Source organism: Phaethon lepturus, unplaced genomic scaffold (genome assembly GCF_000687285.1).
Source record: "Phaethon lepturus isolate BGI_N335 unplaced genomic scaffold, ASM68728v1 scaffold13332, whole genome shotgun sequence".
In the NCBI taxonomy this organism is placed as follows: Eukaryota; Metazoa; Chordata; class Aves; order Phaethontiformes; family Phaethontidae; genus Phaethon; species Phaethon lepturus.
This window is the reverse complement of record NW_010522697.1, coordinates 16,213-38,946: the sequence shown is the minus strand read 5'-3', so window position 1 is coordinate 38,946 and position 22,734 is coordinate 16,213. Positions and strand designations below refer to the sequence as shown.

At 39.1% G+C, this 22,734-nt stretch overlaps 1 protein-coding gene across 1 annotated transcript; it reads left to right on the top strand.

The window, feature by feature from the left end:
* Positions 1–216: 216 nt before the first annotated feature.
* Positions 217–21,272, top strand: CROT (carnitine O-octanoyltransferase). Its single transcript, XM_010281897.1, has 16 exons — positions 217–338; positions 5,947–6,071; positions 6,948–7,129; positions 7,313–7,437; positions 10,102–10,210; positions 12,142–12,235; positions 12,317–12,442; positions 12,892–12,993; positions 13,626–13,709; positions 13,812–13,919; positions 14,174–14,304; positions 15,708–15,831; positions 17,837–17,915; positions 18,739–18,832; positions 19,006–19,125; positions 21,139–21,272. The coding sequence occupies exons 1-16, from the start codon at positions 221–223 to the stop codon at positions 21,257–21,259; spliced, it is 1,842 nt and encodes a 613-aa protein (XP_010280199.1). The 5' UTR covers positions 217–220; the 3' UTR covers positions 21,260–21,272.
* The last annotated feature ends 1,462 nt before the right edge of the window (positions 21,273–22,734 follow it).

Here is a 22,734-nt window from a genome sequence, read left to right as displayed (position 1 = left end):
CCGCCATACATCAATAGCCCCCTGGTCATAGTTTCCGCCTGTTGTGTGTGTGCCAAGAAGAAATCCTCAATCCTGGCTTCGTCAGGGAATATTTCGCTGCTGTGTGTCTTTTACCGTGTAAATGATTGGGGCTGGAGGGGTGGGGAGAAAACTGGGGGGAGATAATATCATCAAACTCGGGCTTTGTTAATAGTCTGTTGATGTTATGCTGCAGATCTGCATGATGGAGAAGCAAGTACTTGAATCCTCTGAGGAGCGAACATTTCAGTACCAAGATTCTCTCCCTTCCCTGCCAGTCCCTGCTCTTGATGAATCTTTAAGTAAATACCTTGATTCAGGTAATGACTTAATATTGTGATAGTAGTGTGGCGTATGTTAATCTGAAGATGTTTGTGAAGTTATTTGTAGGCACAGATTGTATCAACTGATGTAATTGGAGTGGGGGATCCAGACAAGTTTAGAGTGCAAAAAGCCTTTTTCAAGTTCAAAACAGGAAACTAAGTGCCCAGAGCAATCTGAGTGAAAGTTTCCATTTATCTGAGTCTGCCTTTCTTCAGCATGGAAGGGAATTGGGCGTGTGGGAAACTTTTTGGTTTGAGTTTTTTCTCTCCCAAGATTTTGCTTCCCCACCCCCCCCGATCTTCGTTAGAAAAAGTTATTTCAAACTTTTTCATACTTACATGTTCTTCTTTCTCACCAATATTATTAACTATACAGTAGTAGGAAAAGGCAGCGGTGGGCATTTTTGGATAATTGAACTTGGATAATTTCTGCCTTGAAATGTTGGCTGTCTAAAGAAGATCACATAAGAGAAAAGTTTTGAAAACAACATCAGCGCGCATGTGTCTAGCTTTGTTTATAAAGCAGAGAGAACTGGTTAGTTCTTTATTATCATATCAGGCTTTGGTATGTTGAGGATGACAAAGATACATTACCTAGTGTCTTGAGATTGCTTTCTTATGTTTCTTTAATAATTTTCAGAACTCAGACATTCTGGAACATCTGTTTTGTGTCTTACTGTCTTACCTGTGATACAGGAATGCTTACAGAGTAAGACCTAGAGTTCTGTCATTGGCAGAAACATACTACACCAAAATTTCCCTTTCTCAGAATAGAAATCCTTAAGTTCCAAGTTCCCTTTTATTCTGAGTGTAGTGGAAATGGCCCAGTAGATGGTAATAGGTTTTCATTGTTATTCTTTACATCATAGCATTTTGATGCAGAATGTTGAAATGGTGGTTTTAGAGAAAAAATGTTGTCTTTTTGTTGTAATGCAGGTTAACTAAAGTTGTGCTGCAATAGTAGTGAACATGCAATAACAGATTTGCCCTTTAGAAATTAGTTTTGTAAGCCCAGCTGGCTTTCCAAGTTAATAAATCTCTTTCACGGAGTGATAAAATCTGACAGTGAATTTGCTTGCTCTTGTTTTCTGATTCTGCTCTGTGTTTTCATAAATACCTTATCACATGTCCATTTTTTTTGATGCTGAAGTTATTTCCTACTCACTGTTCCTTGTACGTAAGTCATTCTATAACTTTGATCATCATTGCTGATCTCCTTTAGTCTCACTGGAGATTGGAGGAAGGTTCTGCCACACTCTTCCTTTGTTCAAATCACTTAGAGCCAGAATGTGCAGTTCACAGTTCTGGACACTAGCTTGGTGATTCTCATTGCTTAAGCTCTTCATTTGTTTAGTCTGTGAAGGTGAGTGAAGGAAGGGAGGTACTTCTGAAGAACAATTCAGAAACTCCAAATGACCCTTCATAGATGCTGTGAATCATTCCTTGGAAACTTCGGTCTTTTGTTGGTTGGAGGAGTATCCCAGGCACTTAACATTAGTCAGTGCGCCTGTTGGTAAAGCACTTGTTCGTTTAAAGCCAGTCAACTGGAAAAGCTGGACAGAGCATGTTTCGGAAGGTGCCTTATTTAGGGCTTTACAGTAGCTGCCTCTGCTTTGCATTCAGAATGACTAACCTTGTTTTGAAGGTAGGCTTTGAGCAGAGAAAGTGGCCATAGTCATGTTATTTAGCCTTTCAGCTCACCCCAGAGGTTGAGACTCAGAAGCTTGGACTGAGCCTGAGAGTATGAAAACCCAAAGCTCCAGCTTTCCAGAGGGTTCCTTAACTATGCAGCTGAAGATGTGGTCCATGGGATAGTTCTTGTTCATGGATGGAGTTGATCTATGCAGAAAGACAGACAAGATCTGCAGGCCCAGAGAAAGTGGCAAGAGGCAGTTTCACTAAACTCTAATGAGAAAGGGGATGAGTTCTGCTGCTTCTACTTCTGATTAAATAGTTTTTAAATGGAAAGAGGCCCGTAATCATAGAATCACGTAGGTTGTGAAGGGTTCAGCTAGATCAGACCCCTGCTCAAAGCTGGTTCAACCACAGTGAATTGCTCAGGCCTTGCTTAGCTAGGTTTGGTATATCTGCAAGGATGAAGATTCCACAGTCTCACTGGGTGACCCTTTCTGGTATTTGATCACCCTCACAACTGTGGGAGGGGGAACAAAAAACAAACCAGAGCAATGACAAAAGAAAAAAAATCCTAGAAACCCTCACATTTTCCTTGTCAGAAATTTCCTGTGTTCCAAGTTGAATCCATTTTCTCTTGTACTATTCCTGTGCATCTCTGAGCAGAGCTGTGCTTTATCTTTGCTATGCCTTTCCATTCAGTTGTTGCAGAGTGCAGCAAGGTCTTCCCTTCGCATTCTCTTCTTAAGCTGAACAAACTCAGTTCTCAGCCTCGTCTCACCATCATGTGCTTCAGTCCCCTAGCAATCTTGGTCACCCCTCGAATAGGGACTAGAATCCAGCAATTTTGCTTATTTTCTTCCTTGTATGCATGTAACTTGTGCATGTGACTTTGTAACTTGAATAAGAGAGGATAATCACTCTCTCTTACAATATTATGTGGTAGTAAGGTCACTCTCTGGGAAACCTGAGTGTTGGACTACCCTCAGTCTGGGGAGACTTTCAACTCCAGGTTTTCTGGGTGAATACTGTAAACTGCTAAATGATATAGGTGGACAGCACTGTCACTATGACTTCTTTTTTCATCTGTGTTCACAACTAGTGGTGGTGCAATTTAAGCTGCATCTAGATATTTTTTTATATTGACTTTAACAAGGCTTTTAGCACATAAAAAGCTTTTTTTTTTTTAAACTTCCTCATAGACCAGCTGATGAAGCATGGACTAGGTAGTGTACAGTCAGGTGGACTGAAAACTGTCTCAGCTGCCAAGTTCAAAGGTTTGTCATCACCAGCACATATTCCAGATGTAGACCAGTCTCTGATGGTGTACCCCAGGAGTCTAGTATTATTTAACATCTTCATTAATGGCCTGGATGATGGGACAGAGTGCACTGAGTCTGCAAATGATACAAAGCTGGAAGGTGTGGCTGATGCTCTGCATGGTTGTACAACCATCATAGGGAGCTTGACAGGCTGGAGGAACAGGCTTACAGGAGCCTCATGAAGTTCAACAAACAAAGAGAAATGCAAAGTCATGCTCCCAGGGAGGAGTAACCCCCCACACCAGCACAAGCTGGGACTGACTGGCTGGGAAGCAGCTTTGCAGGAAAGTACCTGGGGTCCTGGTCGACAAGAAGTTGAACATAAGCCAGCAATGTGCCTGCAGCAAGGCAGGGCAGCAGCCTTCAGGGCTATATTAGAAGGCGTGTTGCCAGCAGGTAGAGAGAGGTCATCCTTCCCCTCTGTGCAGTGCTGCGGAGGCCACATCTGGAGTGCTTGTCCATCTCTGGGCTCCCCAGTACAAGCAAGACATGGACATACTGAAGTGAGCCCAGTGAAAGACCATGAGGGTGATTAAGGGCTTGGATTATCTGACATATGAGGAGAGACTGAGAGCTGGGACTGTTCAGCCTGGGGATGAAAAGGCTCTAGGGGGGATCTTTGCAATGCATGTACGTACTTGATGAGGAGAAGTAAAGAAGTTGTAATCAGACATTGCAGCAGTATCCAGTGACAAAGCAAGAGGTGATGAGCACAAATTGAAATACAAGAAATTCCTTTTAAATGTAAGAAAACTCTTTTTATTGTGAGGGTGGTTAAGTACTAGAACAGGTTGCTACCAGGGAGGTTGTAGAGCCTCCATCCTTGGAGATACTCAAAATCCAACGCAGTCCTGAGTAGCCTGCTGTAGCTGATCCTGCTGAGATGAGGTGTTGGAGTAGATGTTCTCTAGATCTGTGAAGAAGAAAAAAGTAGTGGTTGCAGGCAAGCAGTCATAATTGCAGCAAGACACAGTTGTGAGGAAGTGAGATTTTAATTTGACAAGGATAGGTAACTATTTGAGACCTTGTCCAGCTGAAACTCCGTTGTTACTCGCAAAAGCTAGATTAGAGATGATACAGATACACAATTTTGAAAAACTAAAAGTATCCTTCTTTGTTTCTTAACAGCTGTAAGTAGATCACAGGTTAGCACTAGCAAGGTGGACAAGAAGTTAACTGACAGTGTCCAGCAGCCTCAAAAATTAATCAGACCTTATTCCATAGGCATTGAATCAGCAGAAACTACCCCCCCCGCCATTCTGTTTGCCACTGACTTCACTATCTAAGTATAAAGGTAACAGAAAATATGTTATATGCAAGGTGAGTATAAGAAGACGATGAGATGTGCTGTATGGAAATGGACATCAGCAGTGCCTGTTACTGACCATAGATTTTTATGGTTAAAAGGCTTTAAGGAGGGCTTTAAATTAAAATAATGGTTAGTTTTGCAAATGTTTACAGAGAACTTTGGCCTGTATGGCACATGATCGAAGACAAATCCAAAAGTATTTTAAATACAAAAATTGCGTAGTAGTAACTGCCGTCTGTGTCATTCAAAGGTAGGTATAATATGGTGACAGTGAATAAGAATTGGTGGGCACCGTATTTGGAGACCATGAATGGACTTTGAAAATAAAAGCTTATGGTTGGTGCAGTATGGTGGCAGGCATGTATGGCTCAATGTATTAATTTACAAACAAAGTTCCTGTAAATTTAGTTATTCATTGAGTTCTGTGGCAGCTGATGGAGTTGCAGAACTCCATAGTATTTCAGCTACATTTAAAATATATTTGATTTTGGTATCTGTTAGGTATTTCAGGTTTTCAGCAATTGCTTTCATCTGCTAATACCAGTAGTTGTTTAAAAGTATGTATTTAGGTTTTATTATAGAATCATTAAGGTTGGAAAAGACCTCTTAAGATCATCAAGTCCAACTGTCAACCCGACACCACCATGCCCACTAAATCATGTTCCGAAGTGCCACATCCACACGTTTTTTGACTCCACCACTTCCCTGGGCAGCCTGTTCCGATGCTTGACCACTCTGTCTGTAAATAAATTTTTCCTAATATCCAATCTAAACCTCCCCTAGTGCAACTTGAGGCCATTTCCTCTCATCCTATCGCTAGTTACTTGAGAGAAGAGACCAACACCCGTGTCCCCCCAAACCCCTTTCAGGTAGTTGTAGAGAGTCATGAGGCCTCCCCTCAGCCTCCTCTTCTCCAGACTGAACAACCCCAGTTCCCTCAGCCGCTTCTCATAAGACTTGTTCTCCAGACCACTCACCAGCTTTGTTGCCCTTCTCTGGATACACTCCAGCACCTCAGTGTCCTTCTTGTAGTGAGGGGCCCAAAACTGAACACAGTATTTGAGGTGCTGCTTCACCAGTGCTGAGTACAATCACTTCCCTACTCCTGCTGGCCGCACTATTTCTGATACAGGCCAGGATGCTGTTGGCCGCCTGGGCCCATTGCGTAGAACACACTGTGATTTATTTACAGATTTTTAAAAGGTGTTTTCTCTTCAAATAGTTGTTTTAGAAAAACAGATGTTGAGTATTTTCATCCACTCCCTTGCCTATGGATATCTGAATCTTGGAATAAATCTCAGTATGCTGTTGTCCTTAAAATAAAAACATTTGCTTTTTACAGTGAAGCCGTTTCTAAATCAAGAACAATATCAAAGAACAGAGAATATAGTTAAAAAATTTGAAAATGGGATTGGTAAAGAGTTACATCAGAAATTACTGGAAAGAGCCAAAACGAGAAGGAATTGGGTATGTATTTAGATAAGTAAAAAATCATAATTCAACTTACGGAAAGTTGGTTGTTCAGGATATAATTTAGAGAGCCATTTAGCTTTTTTAATCTTAGGATCTTCCTTATATTTGCCACTTGGCCTATGGATATAAATACATGCACTTATATAAATGTGATTTCTTTCTTTCAATATTGGATGGCTAAGAGAGTTCAGTAACTGAAATGTTAAGTTACCTACTAGCTTTCGAATGCTTTGTCTGTCAGTCTCTTCTGTCCCCCCTCTCTTCACCCTGCTTGCTCCTGCTTTCTCCCCCCACCCCTTCCAAACAGTGAAATTTGGAGTTTGGTGTCTCTTTCCTGAAGAAAGCTATGCGATAGCATTTTGAAGTTGTCTTTTAATAGAGGAAGGGATGCAAGGGGGTCGCTACCAAGTGGAATTCATAAGAACTTTGTAAATCTTAACATGACACACTCTGGATTGCGGATTTTCAGATGGTGATAGAAAAAATACATTATGAACTGTCTGTCTCAGATCCTCTCTCACACAAATCTCCTTTCCTTCTATTCTTCATGGAGTAATCTGTCTGATACTTGCAGCAGCCACAGCTGACATATGCAAGAGTTTAAGTCAATGAATATTGGGGAAGAACTTTTCATTATAATTTATAATTTAATAGTGTTAAGCAGTATTGAATTTTATTTGAAACTTGAAAATAGAAGAGCTAGATATGTCATTACCCTCAGCAGTTAGTTTTGAACCACTGTCCTGTCTTCTGTTATATAGGAACTACTATTTAAAATAGTAAAAAAAGCAGTCAGTTGAACAAATAGGTGATTATTATGGAATTAATAACTAAAACTTAATTCTGATGCTAAACATTTTTTATTTTCAGCTGGAGGACTGGTGGCTGAATGTGGCTTATCTTGATCTTCGCATATCAACGCAAATACATAGTAATATGGGAGGCCCCGGTCCCTATATTGAACACTGCTGGCCACCCAAAGAGGGCACTCAGATAGAAAGAGCATGTGTAACTTTATGGCACACCCTGAAATTCTGGGATCTATTACGAGCGTAAGACTTTAAGAAAAAATAATTGATTCTAAATTTTAATGTTCTATGTGTCCTTAGTCACAAAAATATGTTTATATTCATTGGCATGTGTTCTTTGCAGATAAAGATGGGTTTGTCTTACCTTGATTTACTTGCATAATTATCATATCTCTTGTTTAATTTTGTTATATTTGTTTACTACAGAGAGAAGGTGGCTATAGAGAGATCTGGGAATGCTGTTCTGGACATGAACCAATTTCGAATGCTCTTCTGCACTTGCAAAATTCCTGGAGTTACCAGAGACTCGATCGGCAACTATTTTAAAACTGGTAAACAAATGCAAATTGTGGGTTAATAGAAGGAAATGGTTTTGTATGAACGGGCTAATGGAGTGGTCATTTTAACCATAAAATACTTGGTTCCTCAAGCACTAAATCAGATACTGGTTGTTGAGTGCTTATATAAAGAAGCAAAGAAGATGCTTAATCTACAAATCCCTTTTTGGTCCAATATTTAGTCCTTTCTAAATAAGATTTTCTTTTAAAAGAAAGCTCTGCTTCAAATTGTATGTTACCAGTCTGATGCCTATAATAAGTGCGCCAGCATGAAGAATTGAAAAAAACCAAATTCCATGTGTTACAAATGTGGGTGGATTCCATGTATTATACAGACAGAATTTCAGCATTATTACTAATTGCATCTTTTTCTACAGAATGCGTTTCTCGAGTGTGCTCCCATACATGCTGTTGGTTTAATTCTTACTTATTTTCTATCACTGTGCTGCTGCTTCTATTTTCAGTCTTGAAAGTACTCCATAGTGCTTCTTGAAGTCATTATCTTAAACTCCCAACAGTTTTCTGGGGTGCAGGATTAAGAGCTAGGGTAAAAGTGTAATGTTCTTACTCATCCTCCACTATCAAAGACTGTAGTATTAGTAATCAACTAACTGAAATAATAACACCCCTCCCACACACATTCTGTTGCATCCAGTTGTTCAGCAGTGTCACTCTAGATAATCATGGGAGGTGTGAATTCCTGTAAGCCTCAGGAATTCAAGAAGAAGGAGGTATTGCCTTGCACCATAGAAAATATGTAAGGAAATCTCCATAACACAGAATATGACGAGAAAATGTAAAGTTGAAGGCAAGTTTCAAGGGTTTTACCTTAGCGTTACAGTTGAAGAGTCAGTTTAAATACCAAAACATAGAAGAAACATTCAAATGGTGGAAATTCAATGTTCTGTTTGATGACACTTATTAAACAAAGCTATTATTCCTGTCCCTTTCCTGCCTTAAAATACTGTAAAAACTTTATTAAACAGCCTTGCTTATATCATTTTTCATGTCATACACGGCAGGTGATAGCCATTTCCATGTAGACTGTCTGCCTCCACATGAAATATTTAGTCCAGTTAGTTGTCTTGGTTCTCTGTGATTCATGGTGAAATATGAATACCTCCAGAGAAGGATTTGGGCTATCAAAATATGCAGGTGTCTGAGATAGGCAGAAGGAACTGCCATCTGGAGAGGGATCTGTTTTTCTCCTTTGGCTATAGAGAGAGCTGACATGGTCTAAACACTTGAAGTACTATTCAGATTGCAGAGTAGGGCACCTAAAATTTGACAGGTAATGTCAGCTTGGAGTCAAAGACCTTACTAAAAGCCAAGGGAGCCTGATCAGTGGAACCTAGAGAGATATTTGGTTCTCCTGCAGCAGACAGGAGACAGCAGCAGACACCTTAATAAGCCTTAACAGCCTGCAGCAGACACTTTAATAAGAAGAGGTGAAGAGCTCATTGGATCTCCTTAAGTGTATTGGGTAGATTTCTACTAACTGTAGTGAGATCTCAGACACTTAATTTTTAGGTGTGTTAACTTCCAAACTTAATTCTACCCCTTGCTTTAGACAGCTAAGGTTAGGAGGATGCTACCTAAAGTAACTGAATTTGATGTCATCCTTTCTGATTTTTGTTGTGTTAGAAACTAATTTCATGATCTATGAAGGTGAGGTTTACAGGAAATGACAAGTTCCCCACTCTAGAATGTCTTTGATCAGGTATGCATTGAAGTGTATTATCTGGTTGAGAAAGTAAGACCATAAAGATACCTGTAAAAGCCTAGTACTTAAGGTTTCTGTAGTCTTCAGTTAAATACTTGCAGGTGAAGTAGCATGCATTTCTTCTTTTTCTCAGAGTGGAGTACTGGATTAGAAGAAGTGTAGCACAGTGGCTCAGTTTGAGAAGAATATAGCCATGTTTCTTGGGGTTTTAAGATCTGTTTTTTGTCAGAATATTTTCCAACTTTATTTAATCTTATTTCCAGATAGGTGGATTCGATAGGGCAATGCTATGCAAGTGTACCTGGCTTAGTGTGGTCTGGTACCATCTGTGTTTCTGTACAGTGGCCAAATTGGTGTGTCAGTGCTCCCTTTTTACGGATTTAGAGATCACAGATCAGGTCTGACTGGCATGGTAGCGCACCTTGGATCTTGAGCTGCATAACTGAAATTGGTCGCATAAACACTCTTGACAACTGAAGGACTTGATCACCTGCAAACTGTTGTAGTAGCAGGCTTGCTGCGTTATATTCATCCCTTTAAAAACAAAAAAACCCAAAACTCATGCAAGAGGAAATTGTTGCTAGATCAACTTTCAGCAAGCAACACCCATTTTGGCAGAGGATGTTCCTGCCTACAAGATACACAAATAACTAACATTTGCTACTTGGTAATGACAATGTCTTGAAGTAGTTAATAACAGTGAAAGTTATGTACTTCTGTGTATCTTCTCTGACAGTCTTCAAATTTGCAATAAGATCATGCAATTGAACTTCAAAAGTTATTCTATTTTTCTTCTTTCCTGTTTTTGACTATAAAGTCTGCCTCATCTTGAGCAAAAAATAGGCTGTAGGACTTGCTGAGTGTTTTTCCTGTGTCTGTCACTCACTTAATACCAAGGGTTGGATTTTCATGTTTTGTTTTCTGTTTCATTTCAGAGACTGAAGGTGAATGCCCATCTCACTTAATAGTCCTGTGTCGAGGCCGAGTGTTTGCATTTGATGCTATACATGAAGGCAATATGGTGACTCCTCCAGAGATTTTCAGGTTTTCAAACTACCTTGTTTCAAATGAGCTGTCCTATTTAAGCTACATACCAAAGAGAGTCTTTCTTTTTCTAACCCCGTCACACCAAAGAACTAGGTGTAAGAGGCTACAGCTTCTCCTCTAGCTGAGGGCTCAGGTTTGAGTAAATTCTTGTTTAGTGGATGGCATCTTCTTGCCATGAAGCGTGATGATCATGTCCTGTTGTAATACACCCATAGAACATCATGCAAAAGGGCTGAATGAAGATGTTTCAGTAGGAAACATCATTTATCTGTGAAGTTTCTTGACATGGAATATTAGGATTATAAGTAACATCATTCCTTTCAGAACCAATCCATATTGATACTTAGTCATTATCAAAGATGAAGCACCACTGTCATCTTGATTCAAATCTAATACACTTGTCAATTTTCTCAAGAATGGAAGGGCTGGAATTCCTGTTGGTGAGTGCAGCAGAGTCCAAAATCACGCTATACACTGATGGACTTTCTGCTAGCTACAGAGCAGCACAGCAGCATGTCACTAGCATTTCTTGTCTTTGCCCCAGACCTGTGAAAAACAGCTATGTTGCGGCTCTTTTCATATTCCTGAGCTGTTGCAAAGGAACAGAGAGAAATAATTTGGTTCTTTAAATAGTAAATTTCAGTACAAGTGCAACTGGCAATGCTCAAAGCTTTTCCATGCTGTATCTCCTATCTCCCAGTAGCATACCTACCTCCCAGAGGTGCTGGCTTCTCAAATTGGCAGTACAGTTGTGGCCACAAGGTTTTCTGCTCTGTTGGTTGAACTCTGATGTCACATACAGAAGTAGTTTCAGAATAAGTCTTTTTTGATGGATTTGAGATCTCTATGCATCTGCTTACTAAAGAGGGGTTGTGCATTTCATCTAGGAGTAACTTCGTGTATTTGTCACAGTGCTGTTCATAGAGCACAACAGAAGACTTCTGTAATTAAAATTGACAAAAGGTGGATTGCCAAATTCCTTAGGCAAGACAAAAACTAGTTAGAGAAGCTCAAAAATAACTTTTTTTTTAGAAGTTTGGTACTGTAATACTTAAGATATTTCAACATATGTATTTCTAATTTCTGTGTACCTGTTAGATCAAGAAAGTAACAAAGAGAAGAACACCTGGAATACAGACAAAAAACCCTAGAGCTTTCTATTGTCTATAGAAAGGGCAGGTTGGTTTTGGTTTGTTTGGGTTTTTTTGGTAACCTCATCATGGGTAACTTATACTTTTGACAACTTTGTACCTAATGATCAGTAGTGAAGTTTAAGGGGTATGAGTGCCAGAACAAAGGGCAGTTGTAATTATGGAGTTCTGTAATTTGTGGAGTTTCTTTAACACCTAGAACAACATGTGAAAAACTGAGTTTGCAAGCTAAAAATTAGCTCTCTGATAATAGCTCTTCAAAAGGAAAATGCAAGGAAAAGGTAGGAGAGAAGTAGAAGTATTCTTGTGCAGGTCAGTCTCTCTCTTCAGAATGTCTTGTAGCTACTGTTCTGCTTTACATTTCAGGGTTTATCTTGAGTGGAATTTTTCCTCTTCTATCTGATTAGTTGCTATAAAAGCTGCAAAGCTGCGGTTTTGCAGATGTCTGCTGCTCAGGAATGTTTGGTCTGCACAGCTGAAGTCTTAAATCTAGTTTTAAATTAAGTGCATACATAACACAGTCATTATTGTTTACATGTGAGTTTGTACTGGGCTGGTAGGTGCAATTTGAATTAACCATTAGTGACTGAAGACAGCAGGTCTTCAGCTGCACTTAGGATCTGAGGGAGCTGATTCATGCTTCCTGAAAATTCATAATAACTTATGAACGTGGAACCAAAATGCCAGATTAGCAAAAAAGAAAGAGGTAAAAAGAGTGACTTTCATCTTCTCTCCAGCTGTTCTTTGTTAACTTCAGTTTTTGAAATCTTCTTAAAGGCAACTTACATATATCCAGAAAAGATGCCATAGTGAACCAGATGGACCAGGACTGGCAGCCCTAACAAGCAGCGAAAGGACAAAATGGGCAGAGGTGGGAATACTTCAACAGTTGATTCCTCAGAAAAGCATTTATATGTCATTTCACTTAGCTTTGTCTTTTTATGCTTTCTAGTTACGTGAATATTTGATTGATCTTGATCCAAAGAACTTAACTCTTCTGGAAAAAATTCAGAGAAGTTTGTTTGTGGTCTGCCTGGATGATTCCAGTCCCCATGCAACTCCTGAAGACTACACCGAGGTAGCTAAGGGTTTTTGATAATTCATATCTTGTCTTGTTTATATAAAAATTTCTTCTGCATATGTGCATGCTCTTACTGTAGTAAAGTAGCACTTCTTACTCTTTCAACACAGAGAAAACGAAGCAGATTATGCTTCTTGTTGATCCACAGAATTACTTAAATAGTTTGAATTGTTAGGGCATTGGAAGTGGAGTGGCTGAAATCTGTCTTCATAATCTTTTAGCCCTCTATGCTTCAGGGTCCTCAGAAATACAGTCATCAACTTGTTACCACTCTTAATTTAAAAACTTAGCCTTATAATAGTGTTTCATTTTCAACTGGATGAAAATGTCTTACCTCTCAGGGAAGCCTTGCCATCTTAATTTAAGCTTGGTTTAGCTGACAGTTGTACTGCTTGGCAATGTATTCAGTGTTTTTGAAAACCCATGGTGTGTAACTTTTCCTTCAGGTTACAAAGCTGGGGCTAACAGGTGATCCGACTGTACGCTGGGGAGATAAATCCTACAACAGCATATTCTTTTCCAATGGAACCTGTAGCGCATTCTGTGATGTAAGTTGAAAAATCCCATCTCCTCTTACCCCCCCTTATAAACCCTTCAAGTATTTATTTACTAAATTTTCCCTTTCAGAGTATTATTTTAAAAGTCAGTGTGTTCCTTTTTAGTGTAGCCTTGTTTACCAGGCACCTTCTCTGACAAGTTTCCAAAAGCAGTTTGCTTTCACAGTGTTTGATGTTATACCATGCTTGAATTAAGAACATGAGTTCTGAAATCAGTCTTACTTTTAAAAGTATTTAATGAGGAAGCTCCAAAGACAAAAAAATACCTTGCGCAAGAAGGCTTAAAATTAACTCTTTGTATTAGGTAGCTATTTGAACTATGTTTTTTAGGTTTGGATTTTTTTAAATTCATTACTGAATGGCCAAAAGGGCCTACATCCTGCCTGAAATCTGCTTCCCCACAGCAGTGGTGTATTATACCTCCCTATCTTCCTGTAGAGCAGTCAGAACAGTGGGTGGACTTACAGGAGTTCTCTATGTGTTGTAGAACTAGAAAAAACAAGTCCAGCACTGTGCAGTAAAGCTGTTTGGTCTGCAGGGAAAGGAGTGGAGTAGGGAAAAAAGCAATCTGATCCTCTTGCAGTTATGCAAATAATGTGATATCTTGTCTTATATGATTCTAGCATTCTCCTTTTGATGCCATGGCTTTAATTACCATGTTAACTTATACCGAAAAGAAGATTATTGAAAATGAGGGAAAATGGAAGGTATCTATCCTTTAAACTTTCAAGTGTATTAGTTCACTTGTCTTTTCTTTATGGATAACATTTTCTGCTTTCTCTTCTTTCTTTCTGTCTGCATCCTCCCAGGGATCAGATAAAGTGAGGGATATTCCATGGCCAGAGGAACTTGTATTCACAGTGGATCAAAAACTTATAAATGAAATTGGACGTACTAAAGAATTGTATTACAAAAAGGTGGAATTTCTTGCTGCTTCTCTTAATTGTCACTGATTTTTTTTTTTTTCATCCTATTTACATGTTTTTAGCTGGTCTTTCTCCATGATGGAGAACAGGGATGAATATGTTATTGATAAATTGATGAATTGGGGGACTTGACACCATGGTTAAATTTGTTACATTGTTGGTTTATGTTGAGTGTGTTTTATTTGAAGTGTACCAAGTTGTGATATTTCTTGACTTCTGTGGCTTTTCCTCCTTTGGTATGACAGGTATCTGATGTGCAGCTGGTGACTTACGCCTTCACATCCTTTGGCAAAGCATTGATTAGGAAGAAGAAACTTCATCCTGATACATTTGTGCAGCTTGCCCTTCAGCTGGCTTATTACAAATGCCATGGACGGTAAGAAAAGCTCATTACCCAGACTAAGAATAAAAAAAAAAATTCTTGAATTAAAAAAAAATAGATTCTTGAATAAAGGAGTGGATCTGGAAATATAATGCAGTGGACTTGCAATGCCACAGTGTTAATTTGCTATGCTGATACAAGAATGAAGCAGTAAAGTTTTGTGTTTTTTTTTACTGTAAAGATTGAATAGGGCCTGATTTTGCACCATTGAAATCCATGGGCCTTGTGCTGTCGGCTTCAGAAGAATTGTGTCCTTGTGCCCATGTGTGTACATATTATGGAATGGAGGGCAGAAGACAATCCATGAAAATGTGGATTTGGGCTGTACAAAGCAAATAATTGGGCAAATACTAAACATGTAACAAATTAGGATTCTTTAATGCCAAACAGTTGCTCAGATGGAAAAAATGCTTTATCTGTAGCAAGTGACAGCCATCAATAAAATGGTTAGTCTTCCAAGCCTGTAAAAAGCCTTACAAACCTCAGTGTCTCACTTCCTTTAAGACCATTAGATGTGAAAGTTTGGGTGGAAGGTTTGAGCTATAGATGGTGACCCTCCAAATGCCTGGCTCTTCATTTTTGGGTGTGTCATTTTATTTTGTATTATTGGTAAAAGACAGCATTCTTCCTGGTATTGGTGATCCCAAATTTCTCTTTGCTAAATTGCACTGATTATGGCTTATATAAGTCATTACTGACCTGATGAGTATTGCTTGCTTCAGAAAAAGGAGGATTTTGTCATATGAGCATGATGCTTAGTCACTGGAGATGCCTGTGTCATCATAAGAAAGATTGCTAGATCTCAGTTTCCTGAACATTGGAATAAGTTAATTGTCTGACTAAAATAGCCTGTGAAGTCTGTTCTAAACACAAGTATGTTTCATGCAAGTTGTATATTAAATGGTAGACTGTCCTAGGGCTGGGGATGCTCGGGGAAAAAGCTGAATGGGTGTCAGTATGCAACAGAGAAGGATTTGAGCCTTTTACCTATAAATGCATTGGGAAACACTGCTGATTTCTAGTGTGTCTCTTAATTTTTGAGTTTGTGGATGGTGTAGATGGTTTCTTTAATGGAAATATGTAGTGAAACTGAAGCTTACCTAATTTCACCTTATTTATACCAGAGGCTGGTAGATCTACAGTCCGCAGAAAATGGCGATGACAGTGCAGTCTTTTCAAGGCATGGTTACAGGCAGCACTGGCACTTTCCTGTCTTATAAAAGCTTGCAGAACTCCTTTGTGGGGTTTTTTCAGACACAAAATTTGAAGAAAATTAGTGGTTCACTGATACTTTTAATTAGGCTAGATGTGTAGGATACTTAGCATAACTTTTTCCTTGAGAGGGCATATACTTTTGTTCAGTTAATGAGATACTCTTCCCTAAATTTTCTTCTTAGCCCGGGCTGCTGTTATGAAACTGCCATGACCAGGCGTTTCTATCATGGCCGCACAGAGACCATAAGACCATGCACTATGGAAGCAGTGGAGTGGTGCAAATCTATGCTGGATCCTTCTGACAGTGTAAATACTGAAATTCTACTTTAATCAAAGTGTATTTGGAAGGCCTCTCATTTGAACTGCTTAAAACTCATTTTGCTATTGTCTTTTTAATGGAGTTGGCCTGTTTCCAGTGAGATAGATTTCAAATGTTGCTTGAAGTCTGGCTTTGGTCATTGTGAATGAGGTGAGCTGTCATGTGTGAGCTTTCTATCCTATTTACCTTTTGGTTTCAAGAATGGAAGTGTCTTGAGTTATGTGCACACTGATTTTTTTTTTTTTTTTTAATTATTTTTTATTTTTTCCATATCCCAAAAAGTAATGGGGTTGGAGGTAATGTACTGCTGTGGAGTGATGTGTTGTTTTAATTTTTAAGTGAAATCAGGAAATGTTAATCTAATTACCGAGTATGAAAGCAAGGTTGAAATCTGTTTGTGTCCCAGTGGCAACGGGGATGTATTCCAGAGTTTGTCTCTGAATAGCTGAACTGGTGACCTTTTCTTTTCCCAGCAACTACCCTCTGGTACTTGGCTGGCAAAGTATGTCATGCCTTTCTTGCCAAGTGAGAGCTGTACTAAAGTTCATTCTGTTGTCCTCACTACACATTTCTCTGAGCCTGAGAAATGAAGCAAGGAGAAGCTTTTTGAGACAAAGGGCTACATATCTTTAGGCAATTCAAAGGTTCTATATTGTTAGTGCATCTGAGTGCTATCAGGAATTATGTGTGATTGAAACAGTCTTCAAGAATATATTTTCCTGGTCTTCACTGACTTCTTTTGGCATGTGCTGCAGTTTTAAAACTCAGTTTTCCTGCCATTATTCAGCTTTGCTTTCCTATTGCAAATATGGATTCCTCTTATTCCCTTGCTCTTCAGTTATCTTCTAACCAGTTATCAGGATTTTATGGCTAATGCACATGGAAGCTTGATAATTCCAACACTAACTGTAGCCACTTTATCATTTTAAATAGCATCTCCAAGTATCTTCCTATTGCTGTTTTTTTTTAATTATGAACTCTTTGGGATTAAAAAAAGCATTGAATCTGTTCAATAGCATTGAAATTAAGATGTTTAAGTCTACTTTTAAGGTACGAGAAAATACGAGTTAAGTACTTCAGAAAAATCCTTTTGTCTCAACTTTTCTTTTGTCCCTTGTTGGCTTAGTAGCTTGATTTTTATATAAATTGAGTGGCTACTGCCCTTGTGTCACATTCCGTCTGCAGCCTGCCATGTAATGAATTAAAGGATAAAGAGTGCTTCTTAAGTAGTTAAGAAGTTAGTAAGATCTAAGATCTTACAAGCCACAAAATACCGATAGAGGTATTTCTCTAGGCCTTCTTTACCAAAACATGTGTTTGTATTCTATTCTCTCTATTTTTAGTACATAAGTTTCAGTATAAAATTGAAAAAAAGCTAACATTAGGCAGAACTACTGGCATGGAAGTAATGTTTCAATCAGCAGAGAAAAGTTAGGAATGAAGTTAGCATCTGTGTATGTTTTAATTAAGGTCATTCTTTGTTTTGTTTTCTGCTTTTGCTTCAGATTTTTTTCGTTTGTGTGGTATGGGGAGTTTTTTTCCCCCCCATGAAAAATGATGATCATGTAAATGCAACTGTACCTGCTAAAAGCCAGTGTACTTCTACATAAGTGGTATTGTAGGAAATTTTTGGTTTTGATTACTCTTGTTCACAGTGGCTACTTTCCATTGTTTCATCTTGTTTGGGAAAGAGCATGAGGTTTAGTATATTATTCAGTGCAGATCCGAGTAACAGAACTGAGATACAGGAAACAAATGAACAAGATCTCATGAAAAAGGAATTTGGATTTGGGAGAAAGAGTTTGAGAAGGGTTCTTATGTACCTTTTAAGTTCCTCCATTTTCTTCTATCTAAAACTCCTAGAAACTGTGAAAGGGAAAAACTTTCTGGTCTGTGATTCCTGATGTGTTACTCCTATGAATTGTTTTCTGGGGGTTTTTTTGTGTGTGGTTCCCCCCCCTGCCCTAACCTGTCTCCCCTATTTTACCACAGACTTATCAGCGACTACAGCTGATGCATAAGGCATTTGCAAAGCACAACAAAATGAGGAAAGAATGTGAGAATGGCAAAGGTACTCTGGAATCAAAAGTTTTTTGATTTTGGTGGTGTGTTTTTTTTTCTTGTGGGTGAAAGGGGAATATTGCTGTATGTGAATACATTTTTTCTGTCTCCTTGTTTTCAACTGGAGTAAAAACTACCCCATAACATTTAGCACTTTAATTTTGGGGAAAGGAACTAAAACCTAGTCCTTGCACCTTTCCTTGTGCCCCAAAGAAACATTCACTTTGCCTATTAATTCACTTTTTCTGCCCAGCTAAACATTATTTCAGAATACCTTCTGATCAAATATATTCTTGGCTGGAAAGTGGGAAATGTGGTCTTCTAAGGCAGAGGAGAGATTTGGGTGAAATTCTAACCCACCTGTGTTAGCATGGTAAGCTATTCTGTGAATGAGAGAGAGTAGCTGGGAAATAATCACCTGATGAACCTTCATACTCCCTGTATCCTACTTTGTGAGTTATTTGGGGAACTGTGGCCCTGAAAGCCTCCTTTTCACCTTGTCCACATAATTGCCAATGGGCCGGTTTCACTGTGTGGAACTCCTCCTCCTTGGCTGAAATGGAAGTTTTCTTGATTTTTGTTTTCCGCAGGAGCTGTGCTGGATTTGTATTACTTAGCTTATTTGCATTTGGGCTCAGTGTTGCAAGCTGAAAGTGATGAAGGCCTCTTAGACTGAGTATTTGGGAAATGTTTTTGTATGCTACAATATGAATCTTGCTTTTTAGTAGACTTGTCATTTGTCTGTCCTTCAGCTGTTATGTGAGCTTCCAACTATTCAGACCAGAAGAAGCAGAAAAGCAGGAAATGATGCAGTATTTGCATTTCTTTGACAGGATTTGACCGTCACCTTCTAGGTCTCCTTCTCATAGCACAGGAGCAAGGACTGCCAGTGCCAGAACTTTATGTGGATAACGCCTTCACAGCTAGGTAATTCGTATTCTCCGGTGAGGAGGTTGTATCCCTTGATACTAAGGACTTTTTTACATTGGCCTTATGTGTGCTGATTGCTTGATATTTAGGACAAAGTAACTTTTTTGTAAAACTCACTTTGTTTCAAACCAGCTTTAAAAGTGCTGGTTTTGTTTTGTGTTGTTTTACAGTGGAGGAGGTGGGAATTTTATTCTTTCAACTAGTCTGACTGGCTACACCAGGTTTAATGGATCTGCACTCCCTATGGTAGATCATGGCTATGGCTTTTTTTATGCAATCAGAGATGACAGGTAAGGATGTAATTTCATTTTGTGCATGGTTCTGTGTCTATCACAAAGGAAAAAGTGGCTAACAACTAGAAATGAGGAAAGGAAGAGGCAGAAGAAACATGGCTGAACATGTCAGAAAAGGTTGAGAAGTGAGGTAGATGAGAATAGAGGCATTAACATTCTGGGAAAGCATATGTGGGAGGAAGGACAGAACAGTGGAGATGAAATGAGCACCAAGATACTGACAATAAGCAGAAAGAAAAGAGTGGGGAAGGTGAACGAAGGAGGAAAAAAAGAAGTTAACTTCCTTAAAATTGGGACCAGTAGTGTTTAATATCTTCATCAATGACATAGCGGGATCGAGTGCACCCTCAGCAAGTTTGCAGATGACACCAGGCTGAGTGGTGTGGTTGACATGCCTGAGGGACAGGAGGCCATCCAGAGGGACCTGGACATGCTCAAGGAATGGGCCTCTGTGAACCTCGTGAGGTTCAACAAGGCCAAGTGCAGGGTCCTGCACCTGGGTCAGGGCAACCCTCAGTATCAGTACAGGCTGGGGGATGAAGGGATGGAGAGCAGCCCTGCTGAGAAGGAATTGGGGGTAGTAGTGGATGAAAAGCTGGACATGAGCCGGCCACGTGTGCTTACAGCCCAGAAGGCCAACCACATCCTGGACTGCATCCAAAGCAGTGTGACCAGCAGGTCAAGGAAGGTGATTCTGCCCCCCACCCCCATGCCCAGTGAGAGCCCACCTGCAGTACTGTGTCCAGCTCTGGAGCCCTCAGCACAGGAAGGACATGGACCTGTTGGGGTGGGCCCAGAGGAGGGCAAAAGTCATCAGAAGGATGGAGCACCTCTCCTATGAGGACAGGCTGAGAGAGTTGGGGTGGCTCAGCCTGGAGAAGAGAAGGCTCTGGGGACACCTTATTGCAGCCTTCCAGTACTTAAAGGGGGCTTATAAGAAAGATGGGGACAGACTTTTTAGCAGGGTCTGTTGCGATAGGACAAGGGATAATGGTTTTAAACTAAAAGAGGGTAGGTTTCGACTAGATGGAAGGAAGAAACTTTTCACACTTACGATGGTGAAACACTGGCACAGTTTACCCAGAGAGGTGGTAGGTGCCCCATCCCTGGAAACATTCCAGGTCAGGTTGGACTGGGCTCTGAGCAACCTGAAGATGTCCCTGCTCATTGCAGGGGGGTTGGACTAGATGGCCTTTAAAGGTCCCTTCTGACCCAAACTATTCTATGTTTCTATGAAAATAAGCTTCGTTTTTGAGATCATTAAATGTAACATGCAGAGATTTTTTTTTTAAAAGTAGCAATTGAATGAGAGGGACCAGATAGAATACAGGTGAGCACACTGTGCATCGTTCTTGGCAGTGACACACACATCTCTTGACTCAAACCAGACCTCTTTGAGTAACAAGGAGAAGCTAAAACATTTGGCTTCACTTCTCATAAAATGATGGGATTAAAAAAGATCCAGCTTTGGCGTGTTGGTCTTGCGGACAAAAATTATGCTTCCTTATCAAATCTAATAAACTAATTATAATGTTTTGAGATAACTTTCTATTTTGTAATTTGGATGACTTCTTTCTAAAGCCAAATATGGATTGTGTGCAGATGTGATTCAGTTTGAGAATACAGAGTATTTATACTTTGATGTATGGCTCTGTTAATACAAATTACTCTTTATTAGGTAAATAGAGAAAAAAAGTACTTTAAACCTTAACTATTGCAGTAAAGAAACATAATTCACAGTATTTTCAAAGATAAGCAGAAAAGTTGTATCACTGTGTATGTAGAAACGGGTATTTAAATCCAAGTATCTGGTTTCAAGATCTGTCAACATTATTCCTTACCGAAGGCAGTAGGGATCTGAGTCCTTTTTGAATGTTGAGACGGTATGTTTATGTGACAATTTTTGCTTCAGAACTTATGTCAATAATTTGACATTTCAGGGCAATTTGTGTGACTTCTATCCTAGACCATGACAATTAAGAGTGCTATCTTCATTTTCTATATTGATAGGATTGTTGCTACCTGTTCTTCTTGGAAATCATGTCCAGAGACTGATGCAGAAGTGCTGTGTAGAACTGCGTTCCAGTGTTTTCAGGACATGCTACAATTAACAGTTGCAGCTCAGCTGTAAGGTTGATAATAATATAAAAGCTTTTGCAATCTCATGAGTTATATGTAGTACTTATAAATAAAATGCTACTCAAGAGTACTGTTATATTCAAGACAAGACATTTAATGATCTATGTGAAGAATACCTATTTTTATGGGGTTTATTGTGGTAACAGAACCCATTTAAGAGTAATGTAGCCATTTGCAACAACAATGCAAGCAGTAGTACCTTACCTATGTAGAACTATGCAATATTAAAATATGCCTCAACAATGCAAATGTACTTGAGACAAGGTGTTGGAAATGGAGAATTTATGGGAGATTTGTATTTATGATCTCAGTAGTAACACATAGAATACTTTGTAGTCTACTGATATTGTTTATGTCAGTGGAGCACTTAACTGAGTACTTAAGAGTAACCACACTATCCTCTTAGGTGATTATGCTTCCTATTCATAGTCGTTTATGAAATAGAAGGGCTGCCTCCATCAGGCTATGTTATTTTGTAAGTTATCTTTCATTTTTGCTATCGAGATTATACCAAATAAATGTTGTATGCGTGAATGGGGATGTTCCCACTACATTTGTAGTACAACAGCACTACAACCTGAAGTATTTTCAAAAAGGAGCTCTCAATAATAAAGACAGAAAGCAGCATATGAGTTCCAAATTCCTCAGAGTTTTCATCTTCTAGTGAACTGTGAATGTCTGCTGCTTTACACTAATAATACACAATAAAATAAAGCACTGAAGGTAGTTTGGTACAATTCTCAGGATTTTAAGACTTGATTCCTCTGTTTGGGCAGCTTTGTATTTTCCTCTCATAGAAATAAACTTCTTCTAAAAATCAGCTTTGTATTGATTATGGGTTGACTGTTTAATGTGTAGCAACTAAACTTTGTGAAAGAGAGATGACCTTGGGGACAGATGATGAACTTGAAACAAAGATTCTAAAGTAGCCATTATTTTCTCTTTTCTATTGTTTTTGGAGTTTTGAGAGAGATCAGAGCTTATTATTTGTTTTAAAGTAACAACTGCATCCTCAGCTGACACTGAACCAATCTCTTTGCCCCCTGGAAGCTCTGTTGCATATTTTTTTCCACAGTGGCAAGAACAGTTTCTCTTTTTATTTGCTCCCTCAAAGCCTGACACTTCTCTGAGTAAAAGGCCAGGGTGTGTTATACTGTGTCTTGCTGCCCTCAGAAAACAGTCTCATTATTTCAGCCTTTGTCTTCTCTGCCTTTATTAAATCTGACAACCATTCATTGTTTAGTGGTTGATTTGAGGTCTTCTGGAATTCATACAGACTAAGAATCCATTCCTGTTCTGGAGTGTTTATAATAACCCACTTTTTCTCAGAGGTAAATGACCTTCTGAAATCTCTCGGTTAGTGGAGCTTGTATCTTTATGATGCTGTGATTTCTGATAGCTTGATCCAAGATCCTAATATCTCTATGCCTGATGATTTTTTTTTTTTATATATAAGTTCTGTCTGAG